The sequence below is a fragment of the Colias eurytheme genome, chromosome 5 (assembly GCF_061535395.1).
Source record: "Colias eurytheme isolate Ceu_HAF_F1 chromosome 5, ilColEury1 Martin Lab GWU primary, whole genome shotgun sequence".
Taxonomy (NCBI): domain Eukaryota; kingdom Metazoa; phylum Arthropoda; class Insecta; order Lepidoptera; family Pieridae; genus Colias; species Colias eurytheme.
The window spans coordinates 4,263,745-4,282,075 of NC_142984.1; the positions used below are offsets into that span (position 1 = coordinate 4,263,745).

At 30.5% G+C, this 18,331-nt stretch overlaps 1 protein-coding gene across 1 annotated transcript; it reads right to left on the reverse strand.

Annotated features, from left to right (window-relative positions):
• Window positions 1-2,285: 2,285 nt before the first annotated feature.
• Window positions 2,286-3,737, reverse strand: LOC149908413 (uncharacterized). Its single transcript, XM_090101634.1, has 2 exons — window positions 2,819-3,737; window positions 2,286-2,701 (listed from the first exon to the last, which is right to left on the reverse strand). Exons 1-2 carry the CDS (start codon window positions 3,735-3,737, stop codon window positions 2,286-2,288), a joined length of 1,335 nt encoding a protein of 444 aa, XP_089957760.1.
• Window positions 3,738-18,331: the final 14,594 nt, after the last annotated feature.

The window sequence follows — 18,331 nt, forward strand, 5'->3', positions numbered from 1 at the left end:
TAAGCTTTAAGTTTACATTACTGGTGAATTGCACGCCTCATAAGCGAAGCGTTGAGGTGGGTACTATACTGTCACTTCGCGCAAAACATCTAATTTTTCAAACTTAAAATGTCTTTATGTATCATACATTGCACTTGTAAGATAATACATATATTACATACACACACATATTAAGAAAAAACACTATTTTTAACATTCATGATATTTTTGATGTCATTTTTGTTATTTAAACTAGTTAAAAAACAGTTTAAAAAAGTTCTGTCTTGGACGTCCGTGTGCCTGTATGTGCGGAGGATTTTCTTGTTAACACGATAGCGACCGAAATACTTTACTAATCGAGTTTTTTTTTTTCTCTTACGCTTGAGTATGCTCAGGAATAGAACCCTTTCATTTTTCAGGGTCTGATTCGATGTGGTTTAATTGTTATTAAATAAACAAAAATAATAATTAATAAATAATTATTAAAAAAAAATTATGAGGCGTGCACTTTTGGATTTTCCAAATTATTTCAACAATTAAATTATATTACTTAAGTTTAAATGAAATATCAGTATCTACTAAGTAGGTCTAGGTACCTTATACCTATCTATATTCTGATTTTTAATAGAAGAATTTACTACTTGTACAAAGTATGTAAAATTCAATACTCTACTCCTTTTAAGCTCAAACAATAAAATTCAAAATTGTACACTTTTATAATAGGTATAAAAAAAATCTTATTCAAGGAAAATGCTTATTTAATTTTTATTAAAATTACCTATAGAAACAGTAATTAAATAAAAATATGTATAAAATTATTCATAGATGCAAAAAATCATCTTTAATCACGTATGTAAAGTAGGTACATACCTAACTCTATTCTTCCATTGTGTGGCATATGCTTGGCTTGTACAATATTTTTTCATACACAATGTTATTAAACCAGGTAGCACAAAACCATTAAAAGGATTACTAAGCAAAATCCCACTTCCAGTGATGACGGGCAAATCCGATAAGTAGTCAAAACACGTCAAAATTATTGAAAACATTTGCACATTTACCGACAGTCCCCAGAGAGTACTTTGGTCCCAGTATTTAAAGTTAAGCCCCTTGAATGTATGCGGCGCGAAAGGGTTTAAAATATTTACAGTTAAGGCAATTAGAACATTGTTTACAAATATTCTGAATCAACGCTTTTGTGAAACATTCTGTTTTACGTGAAGAAGTGTTTTCGGAAAATTGAATAGGTATCGTATCGCTATTGTATTGCAGTTTTGTTGGCAAAAATTATATTTTATACGTTTATGTTGAACTTTTCCCATGGTATTATTAGGGCAAAACGAAAATTTATTTTAATAATGATAATACCTACCTAGGTAATGTTTTATTTTTTAACATTATAAATTATTACGTATGAGGTAAGCCGTAAGATACTAGTAGTGAAGGTCGATATAAAATGATCACTTCACATTTTATTAATGTTGCATCAAAATTAAAAAAAAAGTTATCGAAATAAATAGCGTTTCTATTTTCTCTACCAATATTTAAGTAGGTACCTACCTTAGTTAAAATAAAGATAATGTAATGTGAATTGTTATTAAAAAAGAGTATGTTAATAAGGTAAATAATAAAATTGTTCGAATCACAACTCCTCTTTATTTATAGCGACCATGTTAATTGACTAGAGAAGTATTAAAATAATTAGTTATAAATAATCAACCTTAATTATAATACATAGCTTTTTAATTTCTAACTATAGGAACTGTTGGTTTGACACAATTTTTATTGTAAATTTAATAATATTATGTACACTTATTAATTTTAATCTACTTACATCTTGATAGGTATGTGATAAAGATAAAATTATTGCCTATTACATAACATAAAACTACGATCTTATAATTTACTGCAAGTATAAACGCTACTGTTTTTAGTAATTTTGTTACATTGTACAAAAAACGAGAATTAGATTAAAAAATAGAAAGCCTATCGAATTAATGAGACAATGAAAGTGCTGATTGATAACTATTATCTAAAGATAGCTATAATTAAATAATATTATTGTAAAAGATAATTATCTATCTAACTTGAGCATAATGTCCTTATTTAGCAGGAGGTAGCGCAATTTCAAATGTTTATTAAGTCCGGTATAAGAAAGAGTATTAAAAATATTCCTACTATAGTTATTTACAACCATAAAGGTACAACATGATATGTATAAAATATTTTCTATGCGTCTGTACAAAATATATTTATTTTTTTATATTGACTCTATAATTAAATATACTCTATTGTCGTGATATGCGTCACATTTTTGGAATTCCGTACGGAGGCAAGCCACTAGGAGGTAAATTACCTACGGGATGATTTAAAGGAGATGCGTGACCATGAGCCATGTGATTGTAATTCGGATATTCAGTGAGACCAGGCATTTGCCTAGTATCCATATATTCAGACATATTAGGTAATTTGGTTGCACCGACGTCATCTAAACCATAAGGATCGGGAGAATTTGTTAACTTCCCATCTTTCTTAGCTTTCATCCTACGATTTTGAAACCATATTTTGATTTGACGCTCCGTGAGACCTAACGCGTGGGATACTTCTATTCTTCGTCGCCTCGAAAGATATTTGTTGAAATGGAATTCTTTTTCTAGTTCCAGTGTTTGAAATCTGGTGTAGGTTTGCCTCGTTCTCTTCGATCCTTCCTTCTTATCGTCACCTGAAATACAACAATTATTATAAATAAACTGCATTTGAAAAATCCATGAGAATTAAAATATAATAGGTATACAATGTATGTATAATGTTTATATACATATTATGCAATACGTACTGCCAATACTCTTCATCCATGGATAATATCCTTGCGCTTCGGGTGCAGTCGCCATTTTGTTCTCTGCATAATCCTCATTGTCACCGCCTGCTTCGACCCTCGTCACGTTCTGACAGTTCTCTATGGCACTCGCCGATGTCGTTCCGCCTTCACAATCTACAATCGCCTTTCCTACTTCTTTGCTCCTGATTTTAGGATCATCGACACTGTTTTTGTATTCACCATGAAATTGCGGCAAATTGCGGTCTGTTTCAATTTTCACATCATTATTTTTTTCCCACTTCTCCAAATCAGTTGCATGATACATCATTTTTTGTATTGCTTCTTGTGTATATGTGTCGTTATATTTATTGAAATATGGATGAGATTTTGTTGTATTAGGGTTTGTAAGTAGCGCTCTTAGGTTCGGGGAATCATCATCTTCTGAAGATTTGATTGCACTCGAAGCACTGCGTGGTGATCCATAGCATGTATCAGGTATACTACATTGACTAGGAGAATTAACAGGTCTTGCGCTTTCTCCTCGTGCTTCCAAATAAGCATTATTTGTCAAATTGCCATTGCCATGTTGATATTCGTAGTTCTCGTACTGTTGTGAATAGTAACTCATTTCCCTCCACTTATTTATCATTTCCATATTCGCGTGACTATCCCGATTCGTGTAGTTCATTGAATAATTTTGCCAATTAATGGGTTCAGACTTCACTACACAGTTCTGGTTGACAGTTTCGTATAACTTATTATTTGCATTTTGTGCATTATACTCACTGTTTTGATGATAATTATGTGGATAATTATAGAAGTTAGGCGCAACTGGATACTGGTGACCATACCCATATGTATGTTTAGCACTTTGAGAGTTCACATCACTCGCACTGTTCCACATATCATTTGCACGATTAGTTGTTGCTACGGATGACATTTTAGCACTACGAAAAATATTTTAGTCATTAACACTTTATAATTACACTTTTTCCACTGGACTGCGTAGGTGCACTGCCTTCTAGGTTGTCTGCGAAACGAATGCAGCAAAAGTACGACCCTAACAACTGTAATACTTTTATGTGACCTAAAAAAAGTTGGGGTACTACAACAATAGCGTCACTATTGTCCCTCTGCAAAGTTGTAAAACCAGATCGTGCGTCCCTTTCATTTCTTATCTAATACGGGTTGTCTGTCGAGTGAGAGGGAGATAGCAATAGAAGGAATATTAGGGGAATATATTTCGCAAATTTCTATAAATGTTTATAAAGCCAATATTTCCAATACTTTATGCTTGTGTGCGTGTATTGACACAGGGAAATCATTGATTGCGATTTGTTAGTATGCGTGTGAGAGGGTGTATAGATTGATTTTATTCTATTATTGGTTTAGTGTAAAGCCGCGTATGTGTGTCACTGTGCTGCAGTGACGATTGCATTATACAGGATGTTTTGTATTTGATATATTTTTGAATAATATTGTCAAATTATATAGTAAAGAATTATACTTTATTCTTTTCTGAGAGTTATTTAAAATTATGTTTATATTAAAAAAATGATTTAATTCGGCAATTTACAATTAATAAGCTAGATCGGTGAACTTTATTACTTATCACAACATAGTATAAAACAAAGTCGCTTTCTCTGTCCCTATTTCCCTATGTCCCTTTGTATGCTTAAATCTTTAAAACTACGCAACGGATTTTGATGCGGTTTTTTTTAATAGATAGAGTGATTCAAGAGGAAGGTTTTAGTGTATAATTTATTAGGCTTTAGACAAAGCGGGCGAAGTCGCGGGCGTTAAGCTAGTTTGTATTATATATTATACCACGAATGTTATCTTTTATTACTTTCGCTTATTCTAAACAAAAAAGTATAAGCAACTTGTTTTAATCTGATTTGATTGATTTATGAAGAAAAGCTACATGAAAATAAAAACGTTTTAACTTTTAATACAATATTTTCTACAATAAATACTTTTGACTGTTATTAAAATTAAAATTTTTCTATCGTATGTATAGGTCAAATAAATCATAACATAGATTTGTCTGGATAAATTGAATTACTCAGGCTATTTCAATCAAGCATTTAAAACTGCTCAATTTTCCATACTCATAGTTTCATAAAAAAAGTATGTATCATTCCTTTGACTGACCGGTTGGTTTTGGTTGGTAGTGACCCTGCCTTCCAAGCCAGAGGTCGTGGGTTTGATTCCCACTCAGGGCAAATATTTGTGTGATGAACATCGATGTTTGCTCTGTGTCTAGGAGTTAATTATCTATATAAGTATTTAATTAAAATTGTATTTGTATGTTTATCAGCCATTTGGTTTCCATAACACAATCGAAAGCTTAGTATGGGATCAGATCGTGCCGTGTGTGAAAAAATATTCTGAAATATTTATTATTGAAACACCCTGTATAATAAAGCACATAACTCACGTCCAACAGTTCAATCGGGGGCCGCGACAATAGCGCAGTATGCTATGCGCGTGCGACGCAGACTGCAATGTAATTAATTATCGCCTTTAATAAATATGTCCTGTAACTTTACTTATTTTACCAAATACAAGATATTTTGTGCTTGTTATTAATTTAAATGTATTTTTCGGATCAAAATAGTTTCTTAAATCGATGAATGAATTCAAAGAATTATGACGTAATGTTTCTTAAAACTTGACCAAACTAAGTTGTATTACTTTTATTTTTGAAAACAATGTAGGTACATGTACTTCAATAAAAGCAAAGTATAAATTAAGTAGGTAAGTAATTGAAAATGTATCCTTTCATAGTTTTCTATTTCAATATTTCTGTGGGTATTGCCTTAAATGCTTTAAATAAATCAAATTTCCAATCGAGTAAAATTATGCACCAAAATTCACTTCAAATTTTTCAGACAAGTTAAGTGAAAATAAACATAATATTATTCTAACATGGTACATTTCAGAATGAATTTTCCTTTTATAGTTCGGTGCCGTTAAGGCGAAGTTGGTTGCACAAAATATTTTTAAACTTCAATTTTGATTTTATTAATTAATTGTATTACTTAGGTATAATTTAATACAAACTATAACATACCTACATTTTTTCCTATACCCATATCAATTTTCACTATTTGAACTACGAGTACATATTAGTACGACCAAAATTTGCAGATCATACTACGTGTGCACATTTGATCGACCAATGCGAACATATGCATTCTTTGTTACACCTCCCGTCACATCTGTTGTACACACACCCACCGTCGCCTATTGTGTACGTACATAAATCACGTACATACTGAATTTAATAATAATTTATTCATTGTACTTAAATGTTATTTAGCGGTCTAATTGTGACTTAAATTTTTGGATAAAATAATTGGATCTTTTTTTATTGGATAAAGTGTTGTAGAGTTGAGGAGTGTGACAGTAAACCATTAGATATGATTTTTAAAATATATTAATCACAAAAAATCACATCCATTTTTAAAATATCCATGAATTAGTAGGTAGTAGTACAATTATACTATAGGTAAATCACAGTATAAATGTTCCAGTATGTTTGAAATGTGACGTTCTATTTTCAAAAGGTTTTAACTTTTATTGTGTTTTTATGATTTTTCAATGCTTGGATATTATCCGTCCAATAAAGTATTACACGATAATATTAAAATGTCACGTAAACTGTCAAATACGGGCAATTAAAATACTTTTTAAAATGGTAGTTTTATACATTATTCGACGAATAAGTTTTATTCAAGCATTGAAAAATCGGCCCTTAATCACAGCTATAAATATAATGCATTAATATAGCATAAATTGTAGAAAATCAACATACTAACTAACCCTTGCCATAAAATGATAAAACATCAAATATTTTACCTCTAATCGAACAGTAAATAATAAATATTATTAACCAAACAAAATTAAAATCATTGTTGTATTGTTGAATTAAACAAATTGAAATGGCTTTTTAAATTGATATGGTTCTAAAGTGACCAAAACGCGTGCAAAGTTTTTATTTCAATTTCACACCAGATTTCTGAATCAATTCTATAGAAAATATTAATAGAACGAAAAAGATTATAAAACAGTTATATCTTTTCAATCAAATTTAATCTCTATTCCACCAGCGAAATGTGTTATAATCCCATGTATTTAAGCGTTAATAGTATATTCGTTCGGAAGCTAAAAGCATTTCAAAAATGAATTTGTTAGCTCTTATACAGCAGAAAATAAAACTGATTTTGGTGGCTCCTACCTTCATACTATGGCACTGACAATATGCAACCATTAATCTTGCGAAATCAATCGATGGCTTATTCAGAATATTGTATTCGGTTTTGCCATGAACCTATCCCGATATTTACTTTGGATTTTTTCTCAATCTAGTATTTGGTTAAAAAAATTGACATCTGTCGCGGTATTTTTGAACACAAAGAACATAGTTCTGGGGATTTTGTTATAATACCAAGTAAAATATGTACCTACTTTTTTAAGTAGCATATTTTTATTACACTTCAAATATTCCGATAGTTGAAAACAGAAGGCGGCACGTTTAACTATTCAAACAGCGTTATCAGCTTTTATTGGTGTTGTAAAACAAAAGCCTTTCTAGCAAATTTTGAGCTAACCTATTGAACATTTGCCGACCAATTTTTTACCTGCACGTGTTTGCAAATTTTATCTCAATATTATTATTAAAATGAATCTATAGCAATTTATAGTAAAATTGATAAGATTTAAGAACAATAAAGTATTTAAAACTCTACTTATTATAAATGTGAGTGTTAAAGTGCGCATAAAATTTAACTCAATGTATTTTGCGAAGACAAACTGTTCTGACAAATTTAAAATATTTTATAATATTTTTAAAGCTGGAGATATTAGTTAACTAACTTTTGTTCAGTTAATAATTTTTGGCGATGACAATTTTCGTACCTTGAAAATATTAATTAAATAATGTTTGCGGGATGATAAACATGGAGCACGGCAAGGGCACGGTAAGGCAATATTTTGCGTTTGAATTCGCATCTGAATTCCATAGCTAACCAGCAAGACAGAGCATTAAGATCGAAGGTGATAAAAAATTGTACAGAAGGCGGATGAATTTTATAGAAACCTAGTCAGGTACGTAGTATGTATACCCAAATTATTATATTATGTCATGTATACCCAAATTAAAAAAAATGACGTTTACGACAGACGGTGGAAGAAAATCGTCTAGACCTTATTTCGAGTTGGTTGTAGAAAATAAATAATAAAAAATTGTGAGGTTCTATGTGCCGTCACTTCGAAAGACGCGTGTCCATTTTTAAATACCATGCAAAGAAGTAAATCGACAATTATTGCTCCTATTATTCTTCACAAAGGACGCAGAATCTAAAAAATCCTTATCTTTGTCTGTAAACAGAGATGTTTTGCTTCTTAAAAATACCGCCATTGTTTATATTTCAATATACCATTGTTTAGAACAGTGTTGACTTTTTAAGCTTTTAAGTAATAATTTGAGGACAATAATATTCCCTGTTGTTTGCTAAAAAAGACAATTGCAAATAAGATTTCGGCAGAGGCAAAAGAGATTTCACTTTGATTGGTGTCACGATTTTTTGCAAAATTACCCGTTATTTGCTTTCTCAAAATGTTTCCCGTTTTGCTACTAATTTGGCATATTGTAGTCCATTTTTTGGAGTTTTATAGACACACACAGAACATAAAATAATGTAGTAAGACTCAAAAATAAATTGATTGCAGGTCCTTTTGGATGGGATTCGATTGGAACACCAATACGATTGTCGTAGGTATACTTACAACCTTAGGAACTATACGGCCGATTGAGGACTATTGCTACTTATTGAATATAATCTGACCTATGGAAAATCATCATATATTTCATAACACTTGGTCTTACCTATGTAATATAAAAAGCTGTACCGATTGTTTTTCAGTATATTGTATGCCTTTCTATACAGTTTCTAAGTCAAATCAAAACATGTACCAATTTGTTTGTCAACATTCCATACAATTTCACATGCATTTTAACAAACAATGCCATTGATAATGAGTGAAATGCATAACAAATTTCGTTTTGAACCGTTAACAATTTAACTTTGTAGTCAGTAGCTTAACAGTTTGAAAAAATCTAGAAAACGAGTGGAAGCTTTATCACTACATAGTATAAAACAAAGTCGCTTTCTCTGTCCCTATGTCCCTTTGTATGCTTAAATCTTTAAAACTACGCAACGTATTTTGATGCGGTTTTTTTTAATAGATAGAGTGATTAAAGAGGAAGGTTTTAGTATATAATTTATTAGGTTTTAGACAAAGCGGGCGAAGCCGCGGGCGGTAAGCTACTATGAATATAATTTACATACAGGTCTACTTTATGAACAGCCAGAAAACTAACTAGATCTATTACTTCTACGATTAAGCCCGCATTAGTTTATATATATAAGCTTCTTGGTTTATATTAAAATAATATTTAAAATGTCTGTCAGTAGATTATTTGTCATCAATTATAAATCAATGAAATCGTATAAAATACGTCTGCAATTAAAAGTAGCAGTGAATATAAAACAGGGTACTCTTGCAGGGTACAAACTAATAACTGATACTCAAAGGTTGATCTGTTCATATGTTATAAATAGGTACATAAAATATAAATACATTTAGTATAAATATTTTCATCTTTGATGTATGTTACGATCGATTATTATAATTATATTATATTTATGATTATTATGTATGCTCTGAACAATAGGGCTAGGTATAAGGATGAATTTAGTAATGTTATTTCAGAACGTGTCCATCTCACTCAGAAAGGTCTAATAAAGCTCGATTTTGGTAAACACCGCCGGTCAACTGTGCACATAATCTCACGCTGCCGCATTATAATGTTTTACTAAGGACACGCGCACACTGAAATAACACATAGGTATTTGATTTCGATTGTAGTTTTCATTTCGAACTAAACTATACCTTACGCTACTTAATTTGTATTAAGTTGGAATAAATGAAAAAAAAAAAACATAAAGTAGGTACATGGAGGTATATTTAACTGGTTCTACGTACGAAGTCGGAGTAATATTTACCTATATCTTGGTAGATTCTTGCGATTTGTAGGTAGGAAATATACCAATGATCCATTATAGCTGAATGTTTGTATATTTTTATAAGAATGTATGTAATTTTTAAATAAATTTTTATATTTAAAAAAAAAATACAAAAATTCGATCAAGAAGCGGGATTCGAACCCGCGTCTTGCCCCAATCCAGAGCGACGCCATTATCATCAACTCAGCCTCCAATTTAATTCCGACTTTAATTCTGTTAATTGTTTAAAAAATTATATTTTTAAAGCATTTGAATGCCATAAAACAAAAAATATCATACTTTTCGAAATAAAAAAAGGAATAAGCCTGTTAAACATTTTATATTTAACAAATATATACATTATACTATATCATGTATCTAAGAGCCGATTTTTCAATGTTTGGATAAAACTTATCCGTCCAATAAAGTATTACACGATAATATTAAAATGTCACGTAGGTAAACTGTCAAAAACGGGCAATTAGAATACGTTTTTAAAATGGTAGTTTTATACATTATTCGACGAATAAGTTTTATCCGAGCATTGAAAAATCGGCCCTTAAAGTAATAGACTGAATGGCATTTAAAACGAATTAATTTAAACTTACGTTTCACATTATTAGTAATTCAATTTTCAATAATAGTACACTTACGATACGACAGTTACATCACAACTAATAACTTGTTTTATTCCTGATACTGAAAACTTAACTTCACCCAACCAATACAAAATTTTAGTAAAATTTATTTGAAGTAAAAGTTACCGTACTGAGCGGTGACCTTTACAAGCCCCTCACTTGCACAATCATTAATCAGAACTTCGATCCTGGACTTCTTACAAAAGGGCATGCTCGGAATCGCGTACAATCCATTAGAATAACAATTATTACTTTTCACTTAATCATACTGTTTACGCCAAGTATGAACCAAATTTTATTTTTATTGCGTCAATTAAAAACAAACTTAATAAATGTAAATTAATGTTAAATGCAAAAGCAGCTGATTATAATAACTATCAATTTTAAAAATAAAAATAATGATAAGTATAAAATTAATCTATATGTAAATAATTTATCAAAATCAATATGTCGCCGTAATATAAAAGTGTACAAACACTTTAAAAAAATTAAGATTGAACTTTACATTATTATATTATCAGGATATTTAATATTGATACAAGAACAAACAGTTATTTCATTTGTTAATAAAAAGTACAAAGTTAACGTTAATGATGAAACAAATGACACAATTATTAAACATTTAAAACAAACGCAAACTATACAGAAATCCTTGTCTAAGTCTAAATGTGTGCAGTCTATTCTTACGCTGTCTACGCGTATTTTGCAATCTCAAATATTGTTCTAAATACCAAAATACTTAAATGATACAGTTAGACAATTCACGACTACTAAATCACATTTGCTGTAGAACGAAGACGGGGTGCGTGATTCTAAACAAAACACGACGGACTCGCTCGCTCCAAGAAAAACATGGGCCGACTGATTTACGAGACAATATTATTTAAGAAATGTAGCCAGGAATAAAATTAATCTCGAAAATATAAAATTATCACACATTCGCATACTTAACATCGCATAAATCAATGATTAGATTGTGTAAATGCGTGGAAGTGGCTTCATCTCGTCTATTTATTTAGGAGTAACTCGAAGTATTTGCGATCTTCAGAACTAAATAATAAGGAAGTTTAAAGATATTTGCGACTTCACGGTATTTTCATTTAATATTTACTTATAAAAATGTTAAACACATTGTTATAAAATGTCACAAAAACTTTTCAGAATACCTTAATTCATGATACGTAAGAAAAAAGCTTTTTAATCTTTAAAAAGTTAGGATTCTACTAGTATCTATTCTGTACTAGTTTAAAACTGTGTGTATGTAAGTAAGTATACATACAGTTCAGAAATGTTTCATATTTCTTTAGCAATTGGCGGACAGTGACGAAGACAGATAGTCTTCGATAGAATCGTCCTGTTTTTTCCCACTGCCTTACTGCTAGCATATCATTGATGTTTCATATATTCAGCACAAAAGTGGGGTAGATCTGAAAAATGTGAAAAATAAAGTTTTAAAAATACTACATAGGCAGGCACAACAATTTTAATTAAAATTACGATTATGGAATAGTACTTATTCACCTTATTTTTTTTAAGATAATTAATTATGTATATTATTTCACCAAAAGCTTTCCTTCTAAGCTTTTAGGTGGCATTAAATGTATTTGATTTAATACAATAAATTTAATGTAAAAATAATTTTAAAATAGAAGGAATATGTCTTTCTATTTTCAGTATTTGTAACCAATTAATAATTTTTCTTGAATTTTAAAGGGAGGATCCTGTTTTTAATTTATATAAAATATTTTTTTTCTGGAGTTCATGTAATTATTATTAATCTAATAATATTTTAAACCAAACATATACCATTGAATTTTTAATGTTCTTTTTTGTATTTTTGTATTTGTCTCCATTCATTTTCCTGTTCAAGATGTAAGGGGGATGCAGAAACCTTGACGGGCCTATGAAAATGATATCACAACCGACATAGGAATACACTTAATGTTTCTCTATTCGCGATATCTTTATCGATCATCAATCATGTTTTATGTGGAGACAGTTCCTTCAAATATACTATGTAATTAACGACTCTAGTTCTTCATAAATATGTGGCATTTTAGTTGCTTTATACATGTGGGAAATTAACTTTTTTCTATGCAAAATGTTAAAGGTTTGAAGTGTGTATACGTATAATTTGTCTTTATGCATGTCTGCTATCGTAGCTCCATAATGCATAAACTTTTGTGTTTTTATCAATTTCAGTTCTCGATAAAAAATGTTCAGCGCCTTGAATATAATATCATTTTGATGATTTGGCGTTGATATAACGAAGCAAGACGATGTTTAATAATTCCGTAAATGTAATCATAACTATCGGTGAAGTATTTTAAGTAGCTATATACGTAGATACCAGTTTGTAAGCGTTTCCAACAAGATGTACCTAACAACAATAAAAGCTGTTTGAAAGCTTTTCTACAACTATTAAATGCAAATTAATTATAATACGTTATTTCACCGTAAATTTGGAACAGTTAACGCCGAGTTACCTAGCTATCAGTCGTCAATAACCATCAAAGGCAGAGTGAGGAGTACATTCACAGTACAACGTTGACTAACGACCTGCCAATCAGGCCCTAACTTAATTGGAAATCCGTGTTTGTGAAACCACTCCCCGTTTCCTGAGGCTTTTGTTGCTAAAAATTAAACTTTACAAAGGATTTACTTTGTTTTGAAATGAATTATCGATAGGCTAAATGTGGGACAAAGGGTACAAAGATTACCTTAAATGATGGCTTGGATAAAATAGTTTCAGTAAAATTTAAACCGGATTCAATTTAAATTTTATTTAAAAAATTGAGATTAAGAAATACATTTATGTACTTATATTTTGCTAAATGCAAGACGTTTGGATAATAAACAGCCTAATATGCCTTGAGACAATACTAGGCATAATTTTAAAAGGATAATTCACCCTTACCATGTAGGTATAGGTGTAGATGTAACCATCATTACATTTTCTCAGTGTAAACCTTCTCTGGTTGGTTTAGCAATATTGAATATATAAATTGATAAATAAATTCACTTATTGCCATCTACTCACGACGTTTTAAGTTCAAGGAAACCTAAACAGATTTTTTAATCAATTGTAACAAAAGTCGCCCTATATTGGCTATATTTTTTCATATAGGCTTGTTTAAATTGTTTTGTAAGTTAAAACGTTAATAGTATTTGTGCAAAGCGTCAAGTGTGAAGCGAGTGTGTATGGTAATTTCGGTGACACGAATTGTTCCTGTCAGACTCGAACACTGTTAATGTGTTTTGAAAATCATAATGTAGATACGCCTTGTGGTTACATCGAAGGTAAACCTGTGCTTTTGTAAGGTGCTTAGTATACTTAATTAATATTGTCTCTAGAGTTTTGAAATACCTATCATGTTTATAAATTTTGAATTCGATTGAGACTTTTAATATTTATTTATTAAAATAGTTTACTTAACCCTTTAGCTGAAAAAAATCGTCTAGAGCCATTGAGTTACTATGTACTACGTACTAGAGAGGACATCGCTACTACACTGTTTATACCACGAGTTAGAGTCAATCGTCTCAAACCATTTTTTTGTTACATTGATTGGTTTTAATTGATAAGTAATTAGAGGCAGAATATCTACAAAGTGGCCGGCCTACTCACTAGCCAGCCCGCGCCGCGGCCGCTGCGCTTGTTGCACAGATTTTGTTCGTGGTGTCCTCTCTATAATAATACCTCAATGTCTAGAGCAGGATTTAACTTTAATTAAATAGCACATGCTTTCTTAGTTTAGTGAAAGCCTCAAGAATATGGGTATATTTTCTTAAATAACAAAGAAAATTGAAATTTAAAATATATCCACATTAATCTTACGCTTAAACATCGCCTTCCTTGTTTGGGGATATTAAAAAATTGTTCCGTCTAGCGTGGCTAATCTCCCGCAGCCGGTGCGCGCTTATACATCTGAATGCCACAAAGGAAAATATTTGAGTGCCCATATAACTTAATCTTATATCTAATTAGTGCGCTCTATAATCCTAGGCTTGGATTGGTAAGTATCTAAAAGTTGTTTAAAGTGTTTAGAACTGTCCATTTGTCCGCGGATCCGTATTCGTACAGTATTGTAAATAAAAAGCCACTGACGACACAAAATTTTCATTAAAATCGGTATACGAATATTTACAATTTGTACCTAATATTTTACGATAGATACTCTTTCCATAACATGAAGCCTTGTATGTGTATAAAATCCATCAAATAATAAAATCTAAAATATATGTCTCTTTTCAAATGTATGTTTCAGCAAACTCTTATAACTATTTTTTAGAGTAAAGTTTTTCTTAGAGCTTATATTTTACGAGTAAATCATAGATCTCTATAAATTAAAAAAAATGGCATTGTAGTAGAGTCATACTGGTCATATTCATACTGGTCAGAAATGTTAAGTTTATGAATTATTGAGGCTTAATAGGCTATTATTGTGTTACAACGTGTTTATTTTTATATTTTTATGAGATATGTTTGTTTTTCTTAATTTATAAAAGAACTCTGTCGAATTAGGTTAACCTGTAATGATAGTTAGTTCTATGTGTAAATAAATAAATAAATAAATAAAAATAAATAGATAAATAAAATAAATATTGATCTATATTTTATATTTATACCATTATAAACACTGAAAAATATCAGAAGGTTGATAGGGAGGAGCTAATACTAAGTAAATAATGCATTTTATTTTCTGATTTTCCATACACGTTTATTCAATTTTAATAAATAAACACAACATTCATAGTTTTCAATTTATGTATTATCAAAAAATATTGACTGATGACTTTCATCGCCATCTGTATCGTGTTTGAGTAAAGTCGTGATTGAAACCCGCTAAACTACCGCCATCTTGCGGAATTTCATTGAACTAGTTTCATCCCTTAGCTCCTAAGGGTTGCAGGGAAAAACTGCGAAAAGGCGCCACTTGCGAAATTGTGTAGACTGTTTTAATGTACGCCATTTTATGATTTTATATGAAAAAAAAAATGTACGGGTTATCTTGTAATATAGTTCTAAAATAAAAAAAAATACTTATTAGATTTATGATATTTATTTATAGTAGGTAATAAAACATAATGATGTATTTGTTGTTGTCACTTATTATATTAAACATCGTATTTTAGTGATAATAATAATATTATTATCTTAGATAAAGACAAAGTAAGTAAGTACACTTTTCTGTTTATATAATATATATTTTGTGAAAACCCATTTTCCTCTTGTCTTATTAGACTCACATATTATTTCGTGACTTCAATAACGTTCCGAGACTTGAATTTTAATCTGTATGATGTAAGAAAGTTTTTGTTCGAGAAAATGGCAAGAGGAGTGAAGTTTTAGAGTTTTAATAGGTTGTAATGTACGAGATTTACGGCTGTAACGAGCTATCGTTAACAGAAACACGTTCGTCCTTGCCGATTGTTGGGACTTAATTGCCATAATATTCTAAAAGTATATACTCTGTAAGTTTTACTTTACGTACATAGTCTTTACAGAAATAAATTATTCAAAACATACCTATTTAATTACGTAACACAAGTTACTTAGTAAATAACGTATTGCTTATCAGTTCATTTAAGAAAATAGAAAGAAGACTTCAATCAGAACTCTCTTCTATACTTAATACGTCATACACCCGAAGTGAAAAATTACCCATCACTCTTGTAGCTCGAACGCTAACTAAAGGATTAAACATTTAAACATTAAATCCAGTAACTGAATATATAATCAAGATACCCCTATAGGTGAGAAATTAAAAGCTCAAGAGAGGAGGCCGGTACACCACAAATCGCTTAGTGCTTTCCCTCGTGTTCTAATGGCACGCCAATTAAAAGTTTGCGCGCACTCCCTAGGCGAGGATTGTTCCAAGCTGTAAAACTGAACATCTGAGCATCCGAACATAATGTAGTATATTTCAACTGAGCGTAGTTTGTAGGCGATTAGCATTTTGATGTCGCGCCAACGAATCGCCAATCAGGGTAACGTATTGCCTGAAAACCTATGTAAGTGTTTTATGAAACGTGCGTGGTATTTTCTGGAATAATGAAACGGTCTTGTCGAGAATCAAGATGAATAAAGTATTCAGGATTTAATTAGAATAGAACAATAAAATCGATGGAGGTGTGGGGCTATATTTCATAAGGCTGATAAATGTTTAAACAATATAAGATGGATAAAGTTCAAATTACGCATGTACATACATACGTTTTATTGATACAATAAAATTGAATAGATTAAACTTCTTATTTACCTATTTAACACAAAATGTTACCTACATTTTGTGTAGTAACAAAAAATTATCTACATATTTTATCATAACCTAAAGGTAAATTTAACTTATCTATTGGATTACGAAAATTTTGTTTGATAAAAGCTTTTAAACTGATTGGTATATAAAGATAGAATCTGAAATTGTATTCCAACACGAATATGTAATTAGTATTATCAAAATATCATATTAGCATTATTCTTGTATGAAATCACTTCATACTTGTTTTAATCTGGATCCATAAGGCTAGTTGGAACATTTCCCATTCAGAAAACACTTTTACGACGAATTTAAGTAGATTAATTTGAAAAGCAAATACAATGTAGAGGAAGAGGAAAATTGTGCTGGTTATCATTCTGACTGACTTTTATGTGGCCTGTATGTGGAAAAAAATACTACCTATCTAGATCTAGTAAATTATTGTTAATTATCCAGGCATCCTTTATAATAATTTTATTAGAAAACTTTCATACTTTTTCAGAGGCTGTTCTCACTACATAAGATTTTCGAGGAGGCGATTGGGAGTTAGTGACAAAAACTGAAGTTTTTATAAACAGCGAGAGAACTTTTGTTTAATATGATATTAGCGACATATTTAGCGAAATAATAAAATTCATACAACCAATAATCCGTACACAACTTTGATAATTATTTCAACAATTAAGTACGTAAAGCACTTATCTCGACAGGGTTGATTCTACCCTTTACTTTCCACGGTTGCGACAGGCTAAGTGGATTTTCGGGTTGGTTCGCATTTGGCTAACAACTCTGTGCTGTCAGCTCGTTATAACGAAATGTGGATAAAATATTTTTGCTTAGAAAAAATACTAATAGGACAGGAAGTGTTTGTCAATTTGAAGTGATAAATTCAGATTATGTTGTAATCGGTTTTTTTCATAAAAAAACTTATTAAGAATACTATTAGAAGGAAAGCAGGGATTTGGAGTGCATACAGATGACTAGAAGTAGTTTCAATTGGTAAAGCTTTGTGTTTAAAATACAAGTACCTACATAAAAGTACCTTCCGTATTTTCCACACATTTTTCTTCCTAATTTGATGAAAATAAACTACAGCATACATAAACTTCACCAGTAAAAGAATACTTATTTGCATTATCCAGAACATGTATATACACAAATTTATTAGCATTTATACTTTATGTACATGTGTATGATTGATCATTCCAAGATAAACGTCTGCTATTTGTCTCTCTATGACAAGAAGATCAATCAAAACCCTTCAAGATGTTTTTCTTTGGAAAAATCGCTGCATTAGGATGTATTCAGGTTTAAAGTAAACTGTGATTTTCTATATGTCATTAATATTATACATGTATATTATATAACTTAGTGGTAGTCGAAAGCAATACAAATATTTTGAAAATATTATTCATTTATTAGTAAATATTAGTTAGCAGCTTGTCGTTACTTTACTGCGAAAAAATGTACAATCGAGTAGAAAAAGAGCATTGTGTCACCAATATGATTTATGTGTTTACAAGATATCAACGTACGGTGATTATTATTAGCTAGTTCTTTTGT

Excerpts from the sequence above, each read along its gene's own strand:
- LOC149908413 (XM_090101634.1), bottom strand. The coding sequence starts at position 3,737 with ATGTCATCCGTAGCAACAACTAATCGTGCAAATGATATGTGGAACAGT. Across the intron at positions 2,702-2,818 it reads TCCATGGATGAAGAGTATTG|GTGACGATAAGAAGGAAGGA; the intron begins GCAGTACGTATT and ends GTTGTATTTCAG.